The sequence below is a fragment of the Protopterus annectens genome, chromosome 13.part0 (assembly GCF_019279795.1).
Source record: "Protopterus annectens isolate FY-2018-M chromosome 13.part0, PAN1.0, whole genome shotgun sequence".
In the NCBI taxonomy this organism is placed as follows: Eukaryota; Metazoa; Chordata; order Ceratodontiformes; family Protopteridae; genus Protopterus; species Protopterus annectens.
This window is the reverse complement of record NC_056747.1, coordinates 548,803,852-548,827,370: the sequence shown is the minus strand read 5'-3', so window position 1 is coordinate 548,827,370 and position 23,519 is coordinate 548,803,852. Positions and strand designations below refer to the sequence as shown.

General features: G+C 40.8%; 1 protein-coding gene across 1 annotated transcript in view; it reads left to right on the top strand.

The window, feature by feature from the left end:
- MYBBP1A (MYB binding protein 1a) overlaps positions 1-23,519 on the top strand; it is a 1,224,315-nt gene that overhangs the window by 149,670 nt on the left and 1,051,126 nt on the right. The window contains exon 4 of the mRNA XM_044054196.1: positions 20,411-20,485. Within this exon, the coding sequence (XP_043910131.1) occupies positions 20,411-20,485 (75 nt within the window). The remainder of the gene's footprint in view (positions 1-20,410; positions 20,486-23,519) is intronic.

Here is a 23,519-nt window from a genome sequence, read left to right as displayed (position 1 = left end):
AAATAATAAGACCCACCCATTCTGTGATGTCATGGCTCCCTTGTCCTTCCCCAACCTGAGTGCTGTTCATTTTTTTCAGTAGTAGTGTAGTAACACCGATGTTTGGAAACACAGAAATTTGGTATGCATACCTATACATTCTGCACGGCAAATGATGCTTAGGTGGTGTATCGCTTGCATACTTCTCTGTTGTATTTGCACCAGATACTGCTAGTGTGCAGTGCGGGAATAGAAAGATTAAAACATTACCCTCTTATCTGAGGTGGCAGTGCAACATATTCATAGTGGCTTAACATGAGAGTAGCTCTAAGCAAGCACCATGTGAAACCTAAACAAGCACCTAGAATTATTCAGTGCAGCTTCCACACCTTAAGTCTGAAAATGAAGTCACATACTCACATGAACAGGAATAGCTGCATATTGATGGCTAAAGGTGTATGGGCATGTTGGGTGGTTAATACACTGCAAAAGTGGTATGTAATGGTGGAGATATTTGGAAGGCATAAGCAAACACACCAGTATATTAAAGCCATAGCACCAATTGAACTGGAGGCTGGCAAATAGATTTAGTAAGTGATTTTGTCCATGCACAAATATTTCAACAGTGATTCTTTGTAGTGGCATCCATTATCTGATTCAAGGTAAGTTAACCTTGATGTCCTTTTATTTAAAAAAAAAAAAAAATCAATAAAAAATTTACTTTGTTATAAGTGACTTCTGGACACAAGAAAAGGGAAGGGGGAAATATAGCAATGTGGTTTGTATGTACAAAGACAAATCCAGGGACACTGCAAATGATTTTTTTTGCAAACCAGCCAGTGGAGTAAAAACATATGAAGGCAAACACTGCATACCAACACACTTTGCACATGTAAATATCAATTTTTAACAAGGTGGAAGCATGAAGTGATACCTTAACACTTAAATTAATAAAGATCTAAACTGGTTAATAGTATAAATGTTTTATTATTTAGCTCCTTGGTGCAAGGCCTTACTGGATGTGATTGCAGTCAAGTAAGGCCATGGCTATAGTGCAGCAAAAAATGTCCCCTCTAACAAAGGAAATGCTAGAGCAAAGATTAAATTACATGAGTCAAGCACCCTGCTGAGATCTGCCAATCAATGGAATTACCAGGTCAAATTACCCTCAGGACTTTGACAGCTAGGGAAGCTAAGTGTTATGGGGGAGGGGAGAAGTAAATGGACTGGAATTCATTGTCTCACAAATTAGTGCTATTTAAACTAAATTAGAAAAAAAGGCAGGAGTAAACAGCACTTTGAGTGTGTTCTGTGGCATTTGCACTGTTTCTATTTTAAGTAGTCATCCAGCAGCAGGGAATGTTACTTACCTTGTTCTATTTTACTCATTACTTTGTACGCATGCAACATCTATGAAATGACAGGAACTTTGGGCAAACGGAGGCCTGCATGATGTAACATTTTTGAGCCAAACAATGATTTCTAGGATACTGGATGGCAACCTGATTTATCCAAACCATGTCAATATGCCAGCCTCCAGGTGGTCAGAGTCTGGAATTACATATAAAAATATTTAAAATCCTGTAAATAATCCCAGAGTGCTGTTAAAGTGTAGGAAACATCATGCCATGATGTTTTAAACATGTTGTTTTGAGTCTGTGGGTGTGGTACTCCTTTAAAAGAAACAGGCCCAAGCACATGGCTGGTACTCCTTTAAAAGAAACAGGCCCAAGCACATGGCTGAAACTGTAAACGCTGTAACACTCACTGGAAAACCCCATAGCTTTCTAGCAAGTTCAAGGTGTGGTCTGGAAACTGCAGTCTCAGTGAAGCATAAGAGTGAGACAGCAAACTCAAAGCATGTACCCCCACCCAGTTTCATAGACAACCGTCATCGTCGTGGAGGAAGTCATGAGCCTAAAATGGAAAAATATTTAACGTTGGTCAGCAATGTCAAAAATGTAATAAGTGGAATCATTTCAAAAGGTTTTGTAAATCAAAAGGCACACATTCTTTTAAGAGAACATTCAAAGAGACAAGTTGAACAATTAGAAAGCTATGACCCCACTTTTTCATGTTGATGGTGTGTCAGTGCTTCATGGAACAGTCACTACAGTAGATTTAAGGGCAAAGAGTGAAGTATTTTGTACTGTTTGGATAAATGGGTCTTCCATAGAGCTCAAACTTGATACAGGTTCTTAGTGCAAATGTTATGTCTGCAGAAACATTTGCTAGGGTATGTGCTGGTGAGAAGCTTGATTTGGCAAAGGGTGTGAAGCTTGTTGCTTATGGTGGTGAAGAGATTCAAACTGAAGGCTCAATAGTAGTCTGCTCTGCTGGGACAAGTTGTGACTTGTTTTATTTGGTCAAAAGAAACGTCCAGTCATTATTGGGGCTCAGAGACCGTTTGAAAATGGGACTGCTTTCATTTAATAAGGAAGTCCATCATGTTAGTTTAAAAGACCACTGTTCTAATTTCGCCCAGTACATTTTTTTTCTACCTATGCTGATCTGTTCGAAGATAAACTAGGCAAGCTTTCAGCTGTGTACTCCATGATGTTAGACCCAGATGTCAGCCCAGTTGTCAGGCCAGCCTGGAAAATTCCAGTAGGTATGCAGAAGAGAGTTAAAGCTGAGCTTGATAAAATGGTGCAACAAGGTGTAATTTGTCCAGTTGATAAACCAACGGAATGGGTATCTTCCATGAATAGTAGCTCATAAGAAAAGCTCAGATGACATCAGAATATGTATTGATCAACAAGATTTGAACAAAGCACTGTAAAGACATCATCATCCAATGTGTACATTCGAAGAAGTTGTAGCTCTGATGCCAAATGCCATTGTTTTTTCTGTCTTAGATGCCAGGAGTTCAGGAGAGTTCCTTTTGCCAAATTTAGCTTGACAAGAAATCGTCATTGGTAACCACTTCCAGTACGGCTTTTGGCAGGTACAGATTTTTGAGAGTGCCATTTGGGATAAATTCTACCAGTGAAGTCATTCGTCGTGCAATGGAGCAAAATTGTTCTGGGTATCCCTGTGCTGTTGTCATAGAGGATATTCTAGTAGATTGTAATGGTGAAGCTGAGCATGACAGAAACTTCAAGAAAGTTCTGAAAAGAGCTTGTGGAGTGAATCTTCAGCTGAATACTGAGAAGTGCAAGTTCAGGTTACAAGAAGTTACTTATGTTGGTCATTTGTTTACTAGTTCAGGCTTACAATGAGACCCTACCAAGCAAACAGCTATTCTTGAGATGCCAGCTCCAGACAATGTTCAAGCCCTTCAATGCTTTCTTGGCTTAGTTACCTGTCTAGGCAAGTTCATTCCAGACTTGAGCCAACTAGCAGCACTGCTTAGAGAGCTAGCACGTAAAAATGTATCATAGTTATGGTTAGAACAAGACCAAAGATGTCCTGAAACAAAGAATTGCCAGTCCACCAACTCTCAGACACTGATGTTTACAAACCAGTTACTCTTTCCTGTGATGCTTTGAAATTTGGTCTTGATGCAGTCATTCTTCAAGAGTTTCCACCTGTAGTCTGTGCGTCTAGATCTGTAACCCAAAGTGAAATGTGGTATGCTCAGATAAAGAACTTTTGGCAATTGTGTTTGCATGTTCAAAGTTCCATGATTATATTTATGGTCGACCTATCCAGATTGGAACAGACCACCGGCCTCTAGTCACCATTTTGAGAGAGCCTATGCCTTCAGCTCCAGCCAGATTGCAACATATGATGTCAAGATTGCAGAAATACAATTTCAATCTTGTTTTACACAGAAGGCAAACTTCTTTATCTTGCTGATACATTATCCAGATCACTTAGAAATACCACTGAAGAGCATGAGAATGAGAAACTAGATTTTGAAGTCATGGAAGTGAGAAATTTTTCTTCCACACGTCTTGATGAGCTTAGAAATGATGCAGCCTCAGATCCAGTTTTACAGAAGCTGAACCACTTAATCAATCGAGGATGGATGTCAGACCAATCTAGTTTACCTCAAGATGTGCAACCTTATTTTCCTTACAGAGATGAGGTTTTGTCTGACAAATGGCATTGTCATGAAAGGTCCAAAGGTAATTGTTCAAAAGTCCTTATGAGAGTATATCACTATCCTGCATCATGGCCACCCAGGAACAGATTCTACTAAAAGGAGGGTGAGAGGACTAGTGTTTTGGCTTTCTGTGTCACAAGACATTGAGAGAGTATTTTACATCTTGTTCTGTATGTAATAGTACAAAGTCACATCAACAGAAGGAATCACTTCAGGTAAACCAGATTCCTGATCTACCATGGTAGAGTCCGCACAAAGTTATTTCCTAATGTCAATTAATTTCTCTCCTCTCTCTCTAAATTTGCCTTTACACTGTTTTTTTTTCTCTCTCTTCATATTGCAATTTCTGTTTGCATTATAGTAAACTGCATTTAATTTCTCTAAATATTAAATTGTCCAATAATTACTCTGGAAGCTTTAATCAAATAGCAATAAATAATATAAATAAATAAATAGAAATTGTTTCTGCTTTAAGCAATAGTGTGACATTATGACTAATATGGTATACTTATTTAAACTGTAGATGTTTTGTATTATTTTTGAAGATAATAAAATTACTGCTCTTAAAATACTCTTGTAATACTTTGGAGCTCTTTTTCCTGGGCCTCCGCTGAAAATGGATGCCTACCCAATCGGACATTCCTGATGATCAGATGTCAGTAAATTAAATAAATAAATAAGTCTTTCCTATTCATGTAAAAAAAGTAAAACACTTGACACAAACTGAGGGTAAAACATCAGCAAAAGAAAATGGTCATAAACAATCTACATATAATGTAGACACCATCTTTTTTTCTGACTAAAGATAATGCTGTGATGATGTCCTTCAAGAATGCAACTGCAGTCATAACATATGGGTTGTCCTGCCTCAGGCAGCCCTCGGTCGGCCGGATTCCAAAGTCTGGGTCCGACGTCTGCTGATGTCGCATTTCTCTCCGACGTCAGAGTGGCTGGAGTATATAAGCATCAGCCGACGCCATCTTCTTCAGTCTTTCTTGCCGCGCGGTGCCCGAAGCAGAAGCAGTTCGCAAGTGCCGGTCAGTCAGCTCCTGTATTCTTCGAAACCGAAGTCATCAAAAAAGCTAAGTACCCCGTTGGGGACCTTTTCTTGCCTCAGCCGATGTCAGAAATTACTGAAAAAGTAAATAATTGTTTGTCTTGTGGTAAACAAATACCTCATAAGGATTTCCACTCTTACTGCCTCCCTTGCCTTGGCCCAGACCACGACGTCTCAGCCTGTGCCGCCTGTGCTTGCTTCAACAAGCGCACTGTCAGGCGCCGGGCGGAGTTCGCTGAAGACTTTTTCTGTGAAAAATTTGATTATACAATGCCGTTGGAACAACCGACAACGCAGACTCCTAAGAAACTAAAAGACCGGGACCGACATCCTCGGCCCGCGTCTTCAACCGACACCACGCCAAAACTAACCGCGAGTGCTCCGGTTCCCTCTGAGGCGGTTATTCCACCGCTCTGAACCGAAGACACCGCATTACCGATACCTCAGATACCGGAGGCCACTCCGCCAGTTATTGATTTTCCTCCGGATACCGAAACCGAGGAAATGCCCGAGACCATTGCTGTTGATAAGGTAACAACTGCACGTGGAGCGGCTAGGCCTCCCATGTCCATGTCTATCAAGGCCTACACACGTGCCAAGGCAGCCAGCAAGTCCAAACATCTTACTGCTAAAAACATACCTCAGACTACTCCTGAATCTCAGATCATGTTTCAATATCAGGATTTCCTGTTAGATGATTTACAGAAAAGTTTGGCCTCTCCTGAACCTTTAGATAGGAAGTCTTTGCAGGAGGCTGTGCATAATTCTCAGCAAGTTAGCAATCATTTTTTGCAGTGTGGATGTGATGCATTGGAGGCTTCATGTAGGGCAGCTATGACAGGGGCGGTCATTCGTAGACATGCATGGCTAAAAGAACAACCTTTACCAGATCATGCTAAGGCAAAACTTTTTGATGCTCCCTTGGAAAAGAACAAGCTTTTTGGTGCTAATGCTAAAGATGTGTTAAAGTCCATTGAGGAAAAAGCCAAGTCAGTACAGACAGTCAAAGATGTCCTCCAGGTTCAGCCGCCCAGATTCAGCAGGAACTGGCCTTCTAAAAACTGGTCCTTTCCTAATCCTGAAAGATTTCAAAGGGGTAAAAACAGGCGTGCCCGAGGAAGAGGGCAATACAGAGGATCCTACAGGGGACGACAATGGCAACCAACAAACCAAAGAAGTGACACAGGGGTTTCTCCTGCCCCGCAGGGACAAGCTCAGTGACTTTCCTCTACTTCCGCTGACCAAGGAGCAAACAGAAACTCCTTTGGGCAGAAAGTTATCTCTGTTTTCAAGAAATTGGCACAAACTGACAAAAGACAAATGGATACTGGACATTATAGACCATGGTTACAGGTTCCACTTTCATACCTTACCAAGAAAACAAGGCATGCCAAACCTTCCACAAAATCAGAGGGCAGAGGCTATCAAGCAAATTTCTCTGCTTGCTCAGATCAAAGCAATAGAAAAAGTTCCACAACAAGAACAAGGCCAGGGGTTTTATTCAAGACTGTTCCTTGTTCCAAGAAAAGAAACTCAATGGAGACCAATACTGGACTTGTCCGCTCTAAACACTTTTCTCATAGTACCAAAGTTCAAAATGCTGACTTTACAGCAACTCCTTCCCATGCTGGGCAAGGGGTCTTGGCTGATTACTCTGGACCTCAAGGAGGCATACCTGCATGTCTCTATCAGACACAGATGCAGAAGATACCTCAGATTTCTTGCAGGGCCAGAGCATTATCAATTCTCAGCATTGCCATTTGGCTTATCTACTGCGCCCAGAGTATTCACGAAATGCCTGGCATCAGTAATTGCTCATTGCAGGCTCCAGGGGATTCAAATCTACACGTACCTGGACGATTGCCTCATACAAGCGGACAACAAACTAACCTTGACAAAAAACTTGAATTATGTCATACACTTGCTACAGGCTCTGGGATACACAGTCAACTTTCAAAAGTCAAGACTTCAGCCATCCCAGCAAATAACCTTCTTAGGAGCCAAACTAGACACAGCCTCTCAAATGGCTTACCTGACAGAAGACAAGCAAAAGAAGTTAACTCCATTACTTCAAAAGTTTAGCAAAGCTCACCCAGATGACTGCAAGGAGTTTCCTACAGGCCCTGGGTTACATGGCATCCTGCATTCTCTTGGTCTCACTAGCAAGACTACACATGAGAAAGCTTCAGTGGTACTTAAAAAGCTTATGGTCTCAACACAGCAACAACCTAGAAGCAATCATTCCACTCATTCCATGTCTACAAAAGGAATTTTTATGGTGGGCCACAGTAAGCCAGTTAAACACAGGCATGTAGTTCAAAAAACCTCAGATAACACAGACAATGACCACAGACGCCTCAGACCTTGGATGGGGGGCGCACATGGAGGGCAGATGTATTCAAGGGCAATGGTCCCCAAAGGAAATACATCTGCATATCAACCAAAAAGAAATGCTAGCAGTAATGCATGCCATCGAGGCCTTTGGACAACAACTTCAACAAGGCCACCTACTAATATGGACAGACAACACCACTGTGATGTGGTACATAAACAAGCAGGGGGGCACTCATTATTACCCCCTTTGCAGACTGACAATGAATCTTTGGGAAAAATCACTGGGTCTAAACATACAGCTACAATCCCAGTTTGTTCCAGGCAAAGACAATGTTCTGGCGGACAGTCTAAGCAGGAATTTCCTGGACCCCCACAAATGGAGGCTACATCCAGACATCTTTATACGACTCACCTTGAGATGGGGCAGGCCGGACGTGGACCTATTTGCCTCCCACCTCAATCATCACTTACAAAAGTTCTGCTCAAGGACGTATCATCCACAAGCATGGAATGTAGATGCTCTCTCATTCAACTGGAGCTCCCTAATAATTTATGCATTTCCACCCCTGCCACTGATGACCACAGTGTTATTAAAGATCAAGGCAGAGCAACCGAAGGGGATCCTAATAGCTCCAGACTGGCCAAGACAACACTGGTACCCACTACTAAGGAGCATATGTCACAACAAAACTTGGGCCCTTCCACAATGGCCTCAACTTCTGACTCAACACAACTTCAGGACTATGCATCCCAACATCCAGACTCTACAGCTAACAGCTTGGGAAATCCCATAAATTACCTCAATTTACCTCTCTCCAAGGAAGTTCAGCGGATACTAACAGAAGCCCGCAGACCATCCACCAGAAAGGCTTACTCAGCCAAATGGAAGAGATTCAGCATTTGGAATACCAACAAGGGTCATGATGCATCACTTTTGAGCATCCCTCTCATTCTGGAATACTTGGCAGATATGTTACATAACGGACTCTCATACTCTTCCATAAAAATACATGCTTCAGCTATCTCAGCTAGATACAACACTGATCCACCTGTGTTTTCACATCCTTTGCTAAGGCAATTTCTTAGAGGAATCAAGAATATAAAGCCCCCAAGAAAGGCACCAGTACCAGCTTGGGACCTCAATTTTGTCCTAGAAAAATTGACTTTACCTCCCTTCGAGCCAGCAGCTTCTGTGGAGTTACAATTTCTTTCCTGGAAGACAGCTTTCCTGCTGGCCATAACCTCAGCAAGAAGGGTTTCGGAATTACAGGCCTTAATGGCAATACCACCATTCATAACTTTTCACAGAGACAGGGTCTCCCTACGAACCAACCCTACTTTTCTGCCAAAAGTGGTATCCAGGGTTTCTTTAAGTCAAGTAATTCACCTGCCTACTTTCTTTCCCAATCCTGAGAACAAAGGGGAAAGACTGTTACATACCTTGGACATACACAGACAACTTCGCTACTACCTAGACAGAACCAAGACCAGTAGGAAGTCTGATCAGCTTTTTGTAGCTTAAGCCCCTGGAATACAAGGAAAAGCAATTTTCAAACAGACAATTTCAAAATGGATTGGACATTGCATCAGATTCTGTTATTCCTTCCATGGAAAGAGTGTGCCAGCCAATGTCAGACCACACTCCACCAGAGCTACAGCCACCTCTACAGCTTTTTTAAGAGGGGTGCCTACAAAAGACATTCTAGAAGCTGCCACATGGAGCTCCGTGCATACATTTTCCAAACATTACAACCTCCCTTTATATTCCAGATCCAGAGCAGGGTTTGCTTCGGCAGTCCTGCAGGGATTGATAGCTACACCATCCTTTTCCTAGAGCATACCACCTCCCCCAGCTTAGCTATGGTATTCAACCCATATGTTATGACTGCAGTTGCATTCTTGAAGGACATAGTACAGTTTTGTACCTACCATAAATGTAGATGTCCGATAGATATGCAACTGCAGTCGGGTTTTCCCTCCCTCCTTCCCCTCTATGCCTTGGGTCCACCCCTATCCCTATTATCCTTAGCTGGGGATATCTGTTATGGTGTATCTGTTTATTGCTTATTTATTGTCTGGAAACCTATTTTTGTCTTCCAATTTGATTACAACCTTCATTGGAGGGCACCTGGCATCTGGGGCAAGAAACACTGAAGAAGATGGCGTTGGCTGATGCTTATATACACCAGCCGCTCTGACATCGGAGAGAAATGCGACATCAGCCGACGTCGGACCCAGACTTTGGAATCCGGCCGACCGAGGGCTGCCTGAGGCATAACCCATATGTTATGACTGCAGTTGCATATCTATCGGACATCTACATTTATGGTAGGTACAAAACTGTACTTTCATCGTGTTACCCTGCTGCAGCCATTACACTTGGGTTATCCTGTCGTCAGGCGGTCCCGCAGTCGAGCTGCTCTTTTACAGCATGAAGTTGGCCAGCTTTTTCCATTTACAGGTGAGCACATTAGAAGGTGTTACTAATATGGCACACCTGGTTGTCTGTCTTTCTGTCTGAGGCGGAGTGAGCTGGCTTTGGAAACTCGCTCTCAACATCTTCAGCCTGGTCCATCCAGTGCTCAAGTCACTAGTCACACATGGATTGCCCAAGTGGAAGTTGGTGTTTTGTGTGCTTTAAGGCATTTTGAACAATAGGGGCAATGGCGGAAACAGTAGCATGATAGAGATATTAGCCATCAGTTATATGCTTCATATTTTCAGGCAGTTTTGCTAGTGGGCATTTTTAGACTAGTCAGAGAGCGTACTTTGGGGATGTAGTATATGTCAGCAGACAAAGGTTGGGGGGGGGTTGCTATTATCCCTTGCCAGACCAACCATGTTAGTTAGGGATCTGACTTCAGGGTAGAACATCCATCTCCTTGTCTGTTGCATTTTGTCAGTGGAGAATACCTTAGCAGGTCACAGTCCCCATGAATGGACACATTTAAAATACTTTCACGAGCTGAATTTGGTTTGTAGAACTCTGGAGATAGATTTCTTTGTATCCCTGTTAAAGTACCAGATTCCAAAATGTTGCTCAGAGTATTTGTGCAAGACCGTCCTAACAGTGTGTAGCTTATTTTACATAATCCACTCTGAAGGACTGGTTGCTGCAGGTGGTACTGATTTAGCATCATCAAGATTTCCCCAAAGCTTGAGCTTCTCCTCTCACACAGTGCATCTCACTTCTATCTTTTCCAAATCTCATTTGTCACTGATTACATTAGATAGAGTTTTCATTGTTGAAGCTTATTTTTTTTTTTTTTTTGAATTATTACTTTTTTCCAGTAGATAAGTACCCATTTTTTTCTGCCATATTTTTGTTAGTGCTAGCTCAGTCTAGTTGGTTTTACTAGTTTTATTAATGTTTTAGTCAGAGTAGTTCTTTCCTCCTCCTCCTCCTTTCCTTTGTTAGGCCTTTTTTTCATTTAGGCTTTACCTGTTACCCTACCTTTTTATTCTTATTTTGTTTAGGGGCTAGTTGTAGGGTTAATGTTTAGAGTAAATAGTTAAGTATTTACTGTTGTTTTGTTTGTTAATTTGTGGGACTTAGTATTGTTTCTTTTCAGTTTTAATCTTAGTGCATTATTTTATGGTAGTGCTCCTGGTGGAGTTCCCCTTTTTTTGAACAGATATGGACAAGGTCTTTGGGTTTAAGAAGTGCTCCATATGTGGTCTTGAGATCCCCTCCCTCCAGGGTATGCACATACTCCTCAAACTCCAAACATTAGAATTCATAGTACTGGCCTTTTAAAATCATAGCCGATGGTCACTTTCTTCTTTTTCATATTAGAAGGTCTTTTATATGCTAGACCCTATTTCGTTAGTGATAGTGAATCTTTCTATAGGCTTAATTTATGTACAAGCATCCTAACTCTAGGAGGATTACGGCTAAATCTTGGGGTCAAAATCATAGCATTGTGTGTAAATCATAGCATTTGAGGGGTATGGATATGCATACCCTGTGTCTCGTGCCTGGAGGTGGATCATTCAAATTTTGATTGAGAAGTTTTGTAAGAACTTCTTCCAGTTCATGTATGTATGCATGTATGAACAAGTTAATACTTAAGTCTCCTGCCCTGTGATGGCAAAAGAGAAAAAAAGAATAGAAGAAAAATGAGAGGAGAAGAGAAGGCCAAAAGTAGTCAGATAAAAGGGTGTAGATCACATTCTCCCAAATTACGCAGGAAGGACCCATCTCCCATTAGGACTTGCAGATTACTTGGGAACTGGTACCGTGATCATCTGCTATGGTTTGCCATTTAGAAGTCTGAGTTCCTCCTGACTTGACAGCTTCTCCTTGGAGTGGGAGCTTTCACATTACCTTTAGGTCTGAACCTCTTTCGCAGTGTTAGTGTAGTCGACTAGGTTGGCATGGAGCTTGACAGTTCAACTCTGTAAGAATCGAAAAGGATTGTAGAATACTGGAATAAACTGGAAATAACTGAAAGAAACTGGAATGAGACTGGAATGAATGTCTTCATCTTTTAATAACTCAGAACTTTGCCAGTCTCTCCTTTATGTGCCATATCTTTTTGTACCCTTCAGAACAGATGTCTGCATACACTGTAGTTCAGTGAAGAATGTTTTATTATGTACAGTGGAGGTAGATGTCTACAGTATCCAAATTAAATCTTACTGTCTTCGATAACAGTGCTGATAAACTGAAATAGACTGAATTAAAATGTCCATACCTTCTGCACTCATTATACTCTTTGTAAATTTTGTACTCAGGATGTCAGATCTTACTGCCTTCTATAACACTACTGAAACTGAAATAGCTTGAATAATTGTGTCTGTAGCTTCTGCACTTATATTTTTTCCTGAGTAATTTAATTAAGATCTTGGAATGCTGGGTATTTGTCCTGACTTCTCTGCTTACTCTCGAGTGGCAATCCATCCATCCTCAACACCTTTTCTGGGGTGTCACTTGTGACAATCCTCTCGAGCCAAGGTTTACACCACTGGGTGGCTAGCCCTGCTGTGGTAGTTCATTCATACCCATACTCGCACACACACTCTCTCCTACGGCCAATTTAGTGTGTCCAGTCCACTTACAGTGTCTGTACCAAACTTTTGAGGACTGTACTGCAAAGACTTACTGGATATCCGTCTAAACTAAATATGTCTGAAGTATTTCTTAATAATGCCCAAGCCCTATAATTTTTTACACACTCCTTTAACCTTGGTTCCCAAGCCTGATTGTACTTGAGAATAAAGTGTGCAGTACAGTGTCCGTATTCTTGACCGAAGGTTACCAAAACCATTTTTTCGTATTGAATCTGCATGTAAAATGAAGATATGTGTGCTTTAATATGGCTGCATTTCTAGAATTATGCAAAGAGAATACTATATTTTTGTCTAACAGACTACATTAACTGAAACCTGATCTTACAGCCTCTGTTGCAAAGGGATAAAGACCGTCTTGGTCAAGGTTCAAATTGAACTTTTTGTCCTGTCTTCCCCCTCTGTCCAGGGAGGATGTAGGAGGACATGTCTCCTTCATTTGTCATGTTCTTTCTCCAGACCTTATTCCAGCACTGTGAGTGTTTGAGCCAAATGTAGTTACTGCTCTGCTGGAGAAAGCAACTGGCTATTCTGAGAGTAAGACCTCCTTGGATATCTTTGCTCAAGATGTTGAGCAGCACAGGCCTCATGGATTTCTTCCTGCCATGAAGCCTTCTATTGCAACACCAAGGGACTTTAGTGCACCTGTACGTAAAGCACCCAAGTCTTGCAGCCTTGAAAATAAAACTTGATAGGAAATCCTATGTGACAAAGTAGCCCAGATTTTCATCTCTGAGTAGATCGAATGGGTTTTGTTTTAAAGCTGCCGTAGTGCAGCAAGGTCTCCTTTATTTTTTCACATTGTTTGACAAGGGGTTTCTTATACTTCTGTTGAGGTTCGTTTATCTGTCATTTCATCCTGCTTGCTGTTAGGGCTGCCTTTAGCTGCAGAACTCTCGAAAGCAATTTTTGAACGGAGTCTTGCATTTAAGGCCGTGACGGAAGCTATTGCCTTCTGTAGGGGGCGTGAATTTTGTTGTGGAGAAGCTGACCCTTTGGACTTGGAGTTGATTGCTGGTAGTTATGTTTGTTGGGACTGGCAAAAATATGTTGGCTCTAAACACATCTAGTGAAATGGTGATTAAATCATTGTAACACAAATCTCAGCCATTTATTAAACAGCAGGGCCTTTAACACTGCTTTTGCCTTAGATTAAGCAGTTAGGGGGATTGCAGCAGCCTACCTATATGCAGGCAAAAAAAAAAAATGTTATTTATGGAAACATGGCTGCCAGTGAACTTAATTTATACAGTGGAACCATAGATATGGATGTTAAATCATATTGGCTGTACTTTTGTCCTTTATTTATTTCAGATTGATAACTGGGGGAAGTCCACTGCGCCATGAGGAGTCCGTTTTCAGTGGAGGCCTAGGGAGAAAAGCTCCAGAAGCAATCACAGAGAAACAATATGAAACAAAGCTCCAAAAACAGTTACAGAGAAAGAATAGGAATATGTAACAATCAATTGTTTTTAGAAAAAAAAAAGTACAGTAAATTACAGACTATACAGTGCAGTAAATTCACAGAGAAATAAATACTATTCAATAAAATAATGTCTGTTAACACATTTCTGATACAGACAAAATGAGAAATACTTGTGAATATAAATATATAATGATTTTTTTTTTTTTTTTGAGAGGACTGGGTGCAGTAGATGACTGGCCCAATTGGGGTATTGTGGAGAGATTGAAGAAAATGGTTTCTGCAGAGGGTGAAGGGGAAATTTAAGTAGGGGAGTGGGTTGGGCAGATCCACTTGGCTGTAAGATGAGAGAACAAGAGAGATTTGAATTTAGTGTGGTAGGTGGGGGTATTGCGAAGGGTGGGAGAGAGTTCCATAGTTTAGAGTTGGAGCAGGAAAGTAGGAGGTGGTCAGGAGGTTTTACCGATCTGTAGGAGGTTTTTGTTTTCTGATCTGAGTGAATGGTTGGGGGATGTAGGGAGAGAAAGGCAGCTAGTAAGTTTGTGGATGATAAATAAACAGAGATCTCTCAGGGTAAGGTACCTGTTATGTCCCCAAACAAAAAAATGTCAATATCAAGGTGCAGGTACTCCACGACTATCGAAGCCAACCATCAACCAAAAAAGCAAAAATCAATAAAAAAATTTTTATACTTGAACAGCAAAAGAACTTTATTCCATGGGTTGTTAGCACTTTCACGTCTACTCTGGACGCTTCTTCAGACTTTAAAAGTCTGAAGAAGCGTCCAGAGTAGACGTGAAAGTGCTAACAACCCATGGAATAAAGTTCTTTTGCTGTTCAAGTATAAAAATTTTTTTATTGATTTTTGCTTTTTTGGTTGATGGTTGGCTTCGATAGTCGTGGAGTACCTGCACCTTGATATTGACAAGTTTGTGGATGAGTTTGTGGGCGTTAGTGAGTTTAAGTAGGGTCAAGTAACTGGGATGTTCGAGCCACTGTAGAGTATGGAGAGAGTGGCAATGGTGGGAGTAGTTTTTTGAGTTGGTAGCAAATTTGCTTATTTTATTATAGCTTGATTCAAATTTGGATTGTAGGCCTAGTTGAAGGTTAACAGGGGGCCGCCATACATAAGAGAGGGGAGAAGGTAGGAGGAGGCTAGGGTTTTTCTAGTGGAGGGAGAGAGGTGCCTGTATAGAAGTCTTAGTTTTTGGTGTTTTTTTTGATGACGGATAGAATGTGGGTGTCAAACTTTAGATGGTCATTAATGATGATGCTAAGGAGTTTGATATTAGATACTATTTTGATTGGTATGTTATTGCTACTAAGTACTGAGGAGGAGTTTTTGTCTGTTGGGGAGTTTCTGGAAGGGGAGAAGATCATAGGTTTAGTTTTATTTGCATTAAGGGTAAGGTAGTTATTTTTCATCCAGCATTCTGCTTTAGAGAAGGCTAACTGAGTTTTTAGAAGCAGGTTGGACATGGTGTAAGCAGAGCAGATGATTGTTGAGTCTTCATATTGGATTATAGATGAGTCAGGGATTGCGTGGTGGAAATTGTTAATAAATATATTGAAGAGCAGAGGTCCTAGAACAGAACCTTGTGGGACCCTGGTGGGGGTGTGTTGAAAGGGGGAGGTTGAGGATTTCCATTGAATGGCTTGTTGATGTTTAGAGAGGTAGTTTGACAACCATGCTGAGGTGGAGAGGTTGAGGGATGAGGGTTGAGTTAAAAGTAGAGGGTGGGAGATGGTATTGAAAGCTTTGGACAGGTGAAGGAACAGGGAAGATACAAGATTGCCAAAGTCGCAAGCTTTGTTTATAGTTTCAAGAAAGGATAGGGCAGTCATAGTACTGTGGCCAGGGCAGAAACCGTGTTGAGTGGGGGTGAGAAGGTTGTTTAGAGTATGATATGACATGAGCTGAGTATGGATACATTTCTCCACGATTTTTGAAAGAGGAGAAAGGATAGCTTTAGGTCTGAAATTGGAGGAGTTAGTATTTTTCCTCCTTTGTGTAGTGGGATAATGTAAGCTTGGTGGCAGTTAGATGGGGATATATGCTTCTTGTGTGGATATGTTGATTAAGATGGAAATGGGAAGGGCTATGCTGTCAGCAGATAGGAAGTTTGTTGGGAGATTGTCAAGTGCGTTCCAGCTAGGTTTGAGTTGGGAGTAGTTTTTTTTTATAGTATGTGTGGAGATGAGTTGTAAATTGAAAGGGGGGGTGGAGGAGTTGTTGGGGTGGTGAGGGAAGTGGAGGACCGATTGGCGATGCAGTCTATGAAGAAGAAGTTTAAATTGAGTGGCAATGTCCAGGTCTGTAAGGTTTGGGTTTGAGCAGGGGCCAGGGTGGAGGAGGGAGGAGATTGTGGCCCAGAACCTTTTGGGGTTGGTTGAGTTGCTGGTTTGCAGTTTGAGGTAGTATGTTTTATGGTCTCTGGTTATAAGTTTTCTTATGGAGTTTCAAAGTTGCTTGAATTCGAGTAGGTGCTTGCATTGTTTATTTGTTGGTATAGTTTCCAGGTTTTGTCTCTGTAGCATAGTAAGTTTAGTTTCCTTTGACAGCCAGAGGGAGACATTAGCTCTGATTCATTTGATTCTAGTAGGGATGTGATTGTTGGAATGTTTGTGAATATTTCATTGAAGTAGGTAGTGGCACTGTCTAGGGGCAGGGATCTTAAGGGGGACCAGTTTGTAAATCTTAGACAATCAGGGAAAGTTTGAGGGTTGAAATGGGAGGGATTGTGTGTGTGTATATGTATGGTGCTGCTGCTGGAGAGGGCAGGGTGACGGTCAACGAACGCTTGAAGGTGGTCACTGACTGGGTCTGTGAGGATTCCTGAGTCTGAGATAAGATGGGGATAGGATGTAAAGATCCAGTCGATGATGGTGCCAGAGGATCTATCTTTGTTGGGTCTGGTAGGGGAGTTTATAAGTTGGCTAAAATTGAAGAGATTGATTGGCTGAGACGGAGTTGGTGAATTTATTGTGGCCCAATTTATGTTAGTGTCACCTAGGATGTAGGTTTCATTTTTTATGTTGGAGGAAAGTCAGGAGTGGATATCTTTGTAGTATTGGAATGTTGTTACCAGGTGGTATGTATAGGGCAGCTAAACATATGGATTTGTGATTGTTTAATTTTAGTAGAGCAGTAGTAATTTCAACATTACTAAAGTTAGGGATGGGGTTGGTGTAAGGGGTTATAGTATAGGTGGAAAAGAAGAGTATAGCTACAGCTCCTCCTTTTTTGTTATGCCTATCATTGAGAATGATTTGGTAGCCTGGTGGAAGAATTTCATTGTCCTTTATGGTGGGTTTAAGCCAGGTCTCAGAGATGACGGTTAAGTCAGGATGGTTATGGTGAAGCCTGGCATGGAGATTGAGGATTTTATTTCTAAAGCTTTGAGCATTGAACGTGGCAAGACGTATAGATTTAAGGCTGTTAAGAGTGTGTCTGTGCGTGTCTGTGTGTGTAGTGAGTGGGGGTAGAACTGGGGGTGTGTGTACTGGGTTAGGGTGAATATCACCAGACAATGATAATGGTTTTATGGAGGATAAGTGTAAGGTGGTTTAGTGTGCTAGAGGAGAATGAGTGTAGGAATGGGAAAGAGTTGGTGGAGTGTGAGGGTGGGGTGTGTGGCAAGTAGGAAGTATAGGCAGTATTGTGTATTTGTATATTTGAAAAGTAGGGTTGGGCTGAGTGGGTAGGGTTCGGGTGTTATGGAGGTGTAGGGTAATGTTCAAGCAGGTCATATGGTGGATGTGGAGTGTATAGGGGATGTATGGTTTAGTTGAGGTGTATGAGTGAGATAATTGAGAGAGAGTTCAGTGAGGTAATTGTGCTTATTAGGAGTAGGGGAGTGGACATAATGTAGATGGTGTGTGGATAGTATAAAAGGAAGTTGTGTGTGGAGGGAATGTTCGTGTGTTTGGTGGATAGGGGTGGCGTTGTGGTTGAGAACTGTGCTGGTAGTGGGTCGGATGGGAATTGGGGGCAGGGTAGGGGAGTGGAGTGACCCCACAGGGTGAATGGAGTGGGTTAGAGCCCAAGCAGAGGTGAACGAGAATCAATCAGTGAAATTGAAGTAGGTAGTGGCACTGTCTAGGGGCTGATATTGAGTGGGGGTAATGGCTGGCCAGAAGTATGGTGGAGCAGTTGTGGTAAGAATTAATGCTTTAGCCGACTTAAAGTAATTAGAGTTGGTGATGGCTATGTCTGGGTGATGAGGTAGCTTTCTAAAGAACAGAGGTTGCAAGTTGAAATAACAGTGACTGTGCGGTCTGTTACAGCTGATAGACAGCTGTGCAACTATTGTTAGCTGCAGCAGATGTATATGGGAGAGGTGCTATCAGGTTCCATTGGATCCAGCGGATGCTGGGAGTTCTGTAGGTTACATGCCTGTTGTGGACGAGTGCATGGAGATATGGAGAGGAGAGGTGGTACAGTTAGGTAGTGCCAGGGGATCGGGACCCCAGAAGTGTGCACACAGTCAGGAACGCTTTAACAGCAGGCAGTCAGAATACAGTTTGTACAGGTAAGTTATTGGTTTTGAAACACTAGCTTACATGTGTTCTTGCTGATTTACTAGCAGATCAATGATTATGGTATGCAGTAATGTCCTGGGTCTTGGTCGGAGGGAGATGATTGGAGTTTTTTCCGGCTGAATGGGGCTTGCAAGTTGGATCGAATGAGCTGAAATGGAATGAGAAAAGGAGAAGGTAGCAAAGGGGAGAGCAGAGGTGTAGGTAGCTGGAATAGAGTGGGTGGATGTGTGGGGTAGAAATGAGAGTGCTGAGAGTGTTTGGAGTGTGAGGGGAAGGAGGGAAGGAAGCGCAGCGTGTATGTATATTGGTGTGGATGCTCAGGTTTAGGTGGCTGGGTTAGAGCAGTGTAAGGTAGTAGGGTGAGGGTAAGAAGTGGGAGGCAGTGGGTAGAAGACAGGACAGTCAGTAGTGTGCAACAGAGAACATTAATACAGCTTCAGCAGCAGATGGTGATGTAAAAAACTGTTTGGATTTGTTCTACGTACAGTCATGCAGGGCAGTGCAATAAAACATCAGATGTAACAAACTGTCCTGGATTTCATTCAGTATGAAACCTTGCTTGTGTGCACAGTTCATTATTTAGTCTGCAGTAATATATTCCTGTAAATATTAAAGCAGTACTCATATGTTTAAGAATTAAGTACAACACTTTGTTTCTGTTGTAGTTATCATGTCGCAGTTAATGTGTATGATGTTTTTAGCAAAAGTAATTTATGTATTTAATTTTATTTATGTATGTATGTGTAAATGTATGTAATTGTAGTATTCCCACTGCTGCCAATGGGACGTCTCCCATCTCCCTGTGGTTCTTGCTTTTTAAATTCTCATGGTTCTGGTGACATTGGAATTGAGGAGTAAGCTCCGACTACAGCTCATTCAACCAGAGTAGAATTAGCAGTTTGGATGTTTGTTGGAACTTGTCTGAGGATGATCAGTGTGTCTGTTCAGGGAGGAAGAGGAACAAACTGAGACTGTCCAAGGCTGCAGTCTCTTAGAGGACAGGTGGCAATGCGAGACATCCCATTTTGGGGGGGGGGGGGCAGGCATTACTCCACCAAGCCACTTCAGCAGTATCTTTCATTATTAGAGCATGAGGGCGTGCACATGCATTGGGGAGAGTTTTGTCGTCCCTGCTGTGATGCAGGTCTGTTGTCCCCACCCCACCCAATAGAGTGATTAGGGCTTTGTTAATGTACTGTAATTTCTGGGATGCTGGCAAGGGCACAAACAGTGTTCATAGCTGCTTAGGTGATGGCCCTCCTGGACAGCTCTCATCCCAATAATGAGAATACCTGTTATGGCATGGCAAGTGAACAGGGTCTGTTTGGGAATAGGCTCGATGGTTAGCAGATGAAGGGCATTGCGTATATCTAGAAAAGGAAAGAGTCCAGGCCTTTAAAGCAACATTGTGTTATGACCATTCACTGGGTAGGTCCAGTCTTATGGCTGTTGTTGTTTGAGTCCATTCACCCTAGACAGGGGAACAAGGGACAGGAGGGCTTGTTCTGTATGCTGACCTACTGTTGCCCAGTCTGGTTATATTTATTGCTTTACCCTTGGCTGAGTATCTCACTAGTTTCCACCAAAGAATGATGCAGTAGCTGCAGATCTCCATCTGTCCCAGTTTGAAATGCAAGTTGTTTCCAGCCTCTCAAGTATACATCCACGTCACTTCCCTCAACCATGACCTTTTGGCATATTGGATGCTTGCTGAACCAGACTACCAGTGGAAGTGATGGTCTTTGATACTTGTGTATTAACACTTTAGGTTGATGCTGTATTTACATAGCTTGCACAAGTGTATATTGGAATTAGCAAATATTAAAAATAATGGTAATGATTTTTTAGGTTGTTTATGCATTTCTGACACCTTTTTATTTATACTTCAGTAAGTACATTGTTTTTTAAACAGAAGAGTTTCATATTTGTGTAACAAAAAATTATCCTCTTTTAGAAACGTCTTCGACATGCTGCATTTGGGAACTTCTTTGGTGTGCTAGCACTGTTTCAGTCTGGTCGTCTTACAAAGGTAAACACTTCAATGAATTGCATCTCTTAGATTACATGCTAAATGTGTACATAAATCAGTTTTTTTTTCTCAAATTTATTTTTCAAATACAGTTGAATAAATACCCTAGTATTTGTATATAAGATCTTAATAACTGTGTACACTATTTACATCAGCCTGACACTATGACAGCTCAATATATACAATTACTTTATAGGTATAACAGTCCAGTTATCAGAGTTTATCTGTTCAGTTATTGTAAAGTGTCAGTTAATGATAACACTTTTTCCCATGGATTGTTAAGAAATGACTTAGGATGAATCCTTAATTCTTTAATTTTAATTTCCAACAATGCTGTTGTCTTCAAGTAGGCTGTAGAAGTCTTCCAAAGTTGGTATTGTTTGTATTCCATCTTCTTGTTATACACTTCCTTGAGATTGCAAGTATTGTACATACTAGATACATATTTGACTCATTCAAATGAGGACCTTCATGCACATTTAATTATACTAGAGCTTTAGAGAAGTTAAACGATTCATTAAATAAAGCTTGTAAAAAGTTTTTAATACCATTCCAATATGGCTTAATTTTAACATAGTCGAAAAAAATGTGATTCCAATCTGCATTGTATATTTGCACACACCTCCATCGTATTCACTTTGTGGAAGAATTCATTTTAGTAATTCTATCTGGAGTTAAGAATGCTCTATGCAAGCATTTCCAATTAAAAACTTTCCAGAATTGTGTAAAGGATGTATGCTTTATTGATGATAAAATATTTGATTTCATTTCTTCAGTTAGCTGTAATGAGTGTCATTTTGTTGTATAATTCCAATATGAGGATTTGGGTGTTTTATAATTTATCAGTATCTTGTAAAATTTTGAAATACTACTTCCCATGTCATAATCCTTATATATGATTTCATATAGGTAGTTTGGAAGTTTAGGTATTTCTTTAAATGAAGAATTACTAATTATTCTGCATAAATCTTGCGAATATGTCAGAATGCTTTGCATAGTTAGCCAGTCTTGTTGTGGAATTTTGTATGTTTCTATTGTTTGCATATCCAGAACTTTTAGTTCTTTTGATACATTGAAACCAACAAACAAATCCTTCCTGTTCCTAGGAATTAATTATTTCTCTGTATATTTTATGTGGATAGCTCTTTGTAACTATGAATGGTGTTGAAAGATCAAACCAGATTTTTAAATCTATATTTGCATTAATAATTTTCCTAAATGAGTCAATGAGTAATTAATCATACGAGTTTTAGTGGGCTTAGTTATGTTATCTTGCATATTAATACATAATATGTGCCATGGCGAATTGCTTTTATCTGTTACTTGAAATTTTTTTTGTAAATCAAATTCATTTATTGATATTACAGTTAGTAATTCTTTCCAATTTGCAAAATAATTTGGACTAGTCCAATTTGAGATTGTTTTAGATATTGATGCGTTTATATATGTTTCTATATCAGGAAAGTTGAATCCTCCCAGTTTCCATGGTCTGATATGGTGTATTAAAGCTATTCTGTTTCTTTTGGGAAACCATAAAAATTTTATTAGGCATGAGTTTATTTCTTTGAGTATATCCCTTTCTGGTAACAGTTGTATTGCCAAAGCTATATATAGAATCTTTGGTAGTAAAACCATTTTTATGAACTGTAGTCTATCTTCAAATGTTAATACTATTTTGTTCCACTTTTCAACAGAGATTTTAATTGCATTGATGATATTATTGTAGTTTTTTGAGACTAATTCATTATTATCCTTGCATAACTCAATTCCTAGATATTTTAAGGTAGATTCTTGTTTCCCTGTAATGTGATTCCCCTTCGTCTGCAATTATTTTTTTATTTTAAAATAAAACATTTGATATTGATTTATTGAAATGGAGTCCTGTAAAATGGTCAATTAAAATATCTAATTCTTCTAATGTCTCTTTTGTATTGGATAATGTTCAGCAAAGAGCGTTACTTTAGAATTGTATTGTTCATAAACATCTACTCTTTTGATTTTTGTATTGTTACATATTGAATCTGCCAATATTTCAATAGGCAAAGCAAATGGAATTGGTGAGGTGGGACATCCTTGTTTAGTACCCTTTGATGTTCTTCGTGTTTCACTGTTGCAGCCATTACATTTGGGTAATCTGCTGGCAGGTTGCCCTCAGTCGACCTGAATAACAAAGTCTTGGGTCCTACGTCGGTTGCTGTCTCCTCTTCCATGACATCAGGTTGTCAGGGGAATAAAACATGCAGCCGACACCATTTTAATCAGTCTTTCTTGCCGCGCGGTGCCCGAAGCAGAAGCAGTTCGCAAGTGCCAGTCGTCCGACTCCTGAAATTTTCGTTTTCGAGTTTCAGAACCGAAGTCTTCAAATTAAAGCTAAGTACCCCATTGGGGAAACTTTTTCTTGCTCCTTACCAATGTTAGTAAAAGTTAATAATTGTATTACTTGTGAGCAAATACCTCATAAGGATTTTCATTTGTACTGTATTCCTTGCCTAGGCCCTGATCACAACATGCCTTGCTGTCTGTTTTGTGCTAAATTTAACCAATGCACTATTAAGCGTCTGTATATTTTTGCTTCTAAATACTTTGGTTCAAGATTTAACTATCCTGAAATGTCATCGGTTAGCAATCCGAGTACCGGAATTCACAAAAAAAGCAAAGAAAAAGACAAAGACAGACCGTCTAGGTCCAAACCCTACAACAAAGCTTCTCCCTCAGCCAGTCATCGGTTCGCCGGTACTCAGTGAGGTGCTTTTGCAGTCCCTGATGCTCGCTACCTTTGAGTCACAGGCCTCTACCGAGACCCATTCGGAGTCCGGTATGCCGTGAGATTCTTCAAGTATTGAACCAGTGGATGTCTCTCCCTTGGATGGGTCCGCAGCCGCTGAGCAGGCACCGGCTTCTGAGGGTATTTTCAGGCCTAAAGATTTGTATATTAAACCAACGCCATCATCAAAAACAAGGCCAAAACCAACTACTGTCTAAAAAACTGATGCATGAGCCACATGCTCAGGCCCCTATGCCTAAAAAACAAATG